This window comes from Notothenia coriiceps, unplaced genomic scaffold (genome assembly GCF_000735185.1).
Source record: "Notothenia coriiceps isolate Sejong01 unplaced genomic scaffold, NC01 NC01_scaffold00035948, whole genome shotgun sequence".
In the NCBI taxonomy this organism is placed as follows: domain Eukaryota; kingdom Metazoa; phylum Chordata; class Actinopteri; order Perciformes; family Nototheniidae; genus Notothenia; species Notothenia coriiceps.
The window spans coordinates 69,269-72,070 of NW_011368649.1; the positions used below are offsets into that span (position 1 = coordinate 69,269).

Here is a 2,802-nt window from a genome sequence, read left to right on the forward strand (position 1 = left end):
ACTAGGTGCCCTATCTGCTTTGACCTCTGTGTGATTGACATGGTAATTACCCAATCAACAGATTGATGGCAGCGCTGTCACAATAGAGGGGATTGAAGTGGTCTCTCTTCCCTCCCCCTTCTCTCAGCTTCTCGTTCCTCTTGCTTCTTTTTCGGGCGCCTCCGTCCCTCTACTTTTCTCGTTATCACTCCATCAGGCGCAGTCATCCTCCCATTGCGCACTCTTTTGTTTGCTCGAGAGGCAAAGGAAGGATAGATTGAGCAAGGAGAGCTGGTACTGGGGCGGGGGGGGGGCGGTCTCTAATGTTGTTGCCATATTTCTGCTAAATGTCTCAGCTGGGGGGCGAGGTCATCAGATGGGGAGTGGGAGCTGACAGCGTGAAATCAGAACGAAGAGGGCAAGGGGGAGAAGAGAAGGAATCAAAAAGAGAGATGGGGAAAATGAGAAGGAAATGAGAGGAGGTTAGAGAGGACAAAAGAGGAGAAGAAGTGAGAGAAGTTGTGAGGAGCAGAGAGGGTAAAGATCACTGCAGTCCTTTTGTCTGCTGTATTGCTTCCTCTCTAAAAGCCTGTCCAGAGAGACATCAGCCCCTCGCCGACAGGTGTGAGAGCGCCTGATTGTGTGAGAATGATGTATTGAGGCCAAAAGGCTTCATCACCTACAGTCTGCTGTCAGGAATTCAAAGGCCTGTATTGTTGCACAGGGTCACAGTGCTTGAATGGTGGGTCACAGGTTTAACGCCCCACGATGCACTCTCTTTTCTCTGCCCACACAATCTTGTACATGACTGACTGGATAGACCTGACATCTAACTCGCTCTCTCATCTCCTCCGGTGTGTGTGTTGTGTGTGTGTGTGTGTGTGTGTGTGTGTGTGTGTGTCTGCAGCCAGGACCTGTCCGGAGCTCTAGAAGCAGCCATAGAATGTCAGAAGCGCTACAACCACATGCCTTCAGTCCACCGCATCATCGTGGGTCTGGTGGAGAAAGGGGACACTGAACTGCTGCAGAAAGGTGACACATTTATACCCTCATCTTGTTGTCATCCCAAAAATATGGTGCTAAAACTTTTGGTTTGAACATTTATGTAAGTTGTTGACGATTAACTTTTTTTTTCTTGATTCACGGTTTTTGATTCAAATTTTTTATATTTTCTCAGATTCTTTAGAACAGATTCCCTATAATTATGGAAACCTGTCAGTTGCACCTTTTTATGGACTAAGCCCGGTCTTAGAAGCAACACTAGATGCTGCTTTTCATTCATTTGTCAGGTTTCGAAAAAGGGTCTCCACATTACCAAAACAAACAACTATTACGGGTTTTTCAGGTTTTATGCCTATCATTAAAAGTTGACTGAATAGATGACAGGAATAACAGGACAAGGAGCAAAAGACATGCAACATGGACATAGAAGTTCATGGTCAGCAATCGACCAATCAGAATCGAGTATACAACAAATATAAATCGTGTCAAAGGCTTATTATATGAAAAATGCCTCTTAAGTATAGAATAGCAGTGCTCGCTGTCAGCGCTTCTCCTAGACATATTCTAATATATATATGTTTGTGTACTTCTCCTGGTTGACTCTTATTCATTTCTGTGTGTGAGGCATGGCTAATCCAAAGTGCCCACGCTATGTTTGCATTAAACGTGCACGTAACAAGCGGCAACAATTCCAAGAGTGTGTAAGAGCAGCAGAGAGTGAGGGGGGGGTCAGACGAGGTCGTAGTGAAGCACGTCGGACGCCATGTTTTGAGCGGTCTCCCTGTATGTCGACAGCAGCCTGGTGAAAAAGTTCAAGTTCAATGTGCCGCAGGTGCAAGTGGCTCTGGAGTGTGTAAAGGTTGAAACCGTGCAGTGGAGCACCTCTCCACCTCCTTTACTTTCATTTGACACACTCCCTCATACACCATTCCCCCCCACTTTTATCTCTGAACCCCCCAAGAGGTCACAGATCCTCAAAGTAAGGCGCTGCACCCTCAAAAACATGAAATTACTTTTACAATAGCCTAATAGAGAGAAACCAGTGCCCACTAACACGTGGATCGTGATATAAAATATGATTCTGGCTCTTCCTCGCTCATATAAAGCAAGAGAGGGATGACTTCAACCTTGAAACACTCGACACCACAACTCTGTGAGTACTTGTTGAAATAAATCATGGGAAATAAAATCAGGAATGTATCAAAACCTGCAGACTTCCCAAAGAGTGGCCTTCTGGGGAGCAAACGCGTCATCTCGTCTCTCATTGTTCGACCTTGGTTGTAAATCGGAACATAAAATGTAGTTCTGCGACATTCAGGCAACCATAGCAACAGCTCAACAACTTTCAAAAGTGAAAGGGTCATAATACAATACGTGCCTTTTTTTAACATGGAGGTCAATGTAACGTCTACAGGAAGCTGGGATGTGGAGGACATGTTAATTGGTTCTATTAAGAGAGACACTACGAGGGACAGGGGGTTCAAGTTGTAATGAATAGAAATGCCCATGAAACGCCCAGTCGATGAATTACATTAAGACAAATATACTTTTCTATTACCTTTTATTGTTTCCTGAAGTGGTATGTCTAAATATGCAGGGCTTACTAAATATTTGCTATTTTGCACCACGTTTCCAAACTGAAATCTGAACATTGGATTCAGACGGGTTTTTAAAACAAAAGACAATTATTTTTGTATTAAAGGTCCCATGATATGGCCATTTCCACTGATCATAATTCCATTGTTGAGGTCTACTAGAATAGATTTATATTGTGCAATTTTCCAAACTCACATTGGTTTCTCATCCAGCATCTCTGTAAAC

The 2,802-nt window shown here is 44.0% G+C and overlaps 1 protein-coding gene across 1 annotated transcript in view; it reads left to right on the forward strand.

Moving 5' to 3' along the window:
- The window catches only part of LOC104963298 (leucine-rich PPR motif-containing protein, mitochondrial-like), a 40,901-nt gene that overhangs the window by 14,704 nt on the left and 23,395 nt on the right, over positions 1–2,802 (forward strand). The window contains exons 9-11 of the mRNA XM_010791867.1: positions 887–1,011; positions 1,157–1,193; positions 1,777–1,960. Of these exons, the coding sequence (XP_010790169.1) occupies positions 887–1,011; positions 1,157–1,193; positions 1,777–1,960 (346 nt within the window). The remainder of the gene's footprint in view (positions 1–886; positions 1,012–1,156; positions 1,194–1,776; positions 1,961–2,802) is intronic.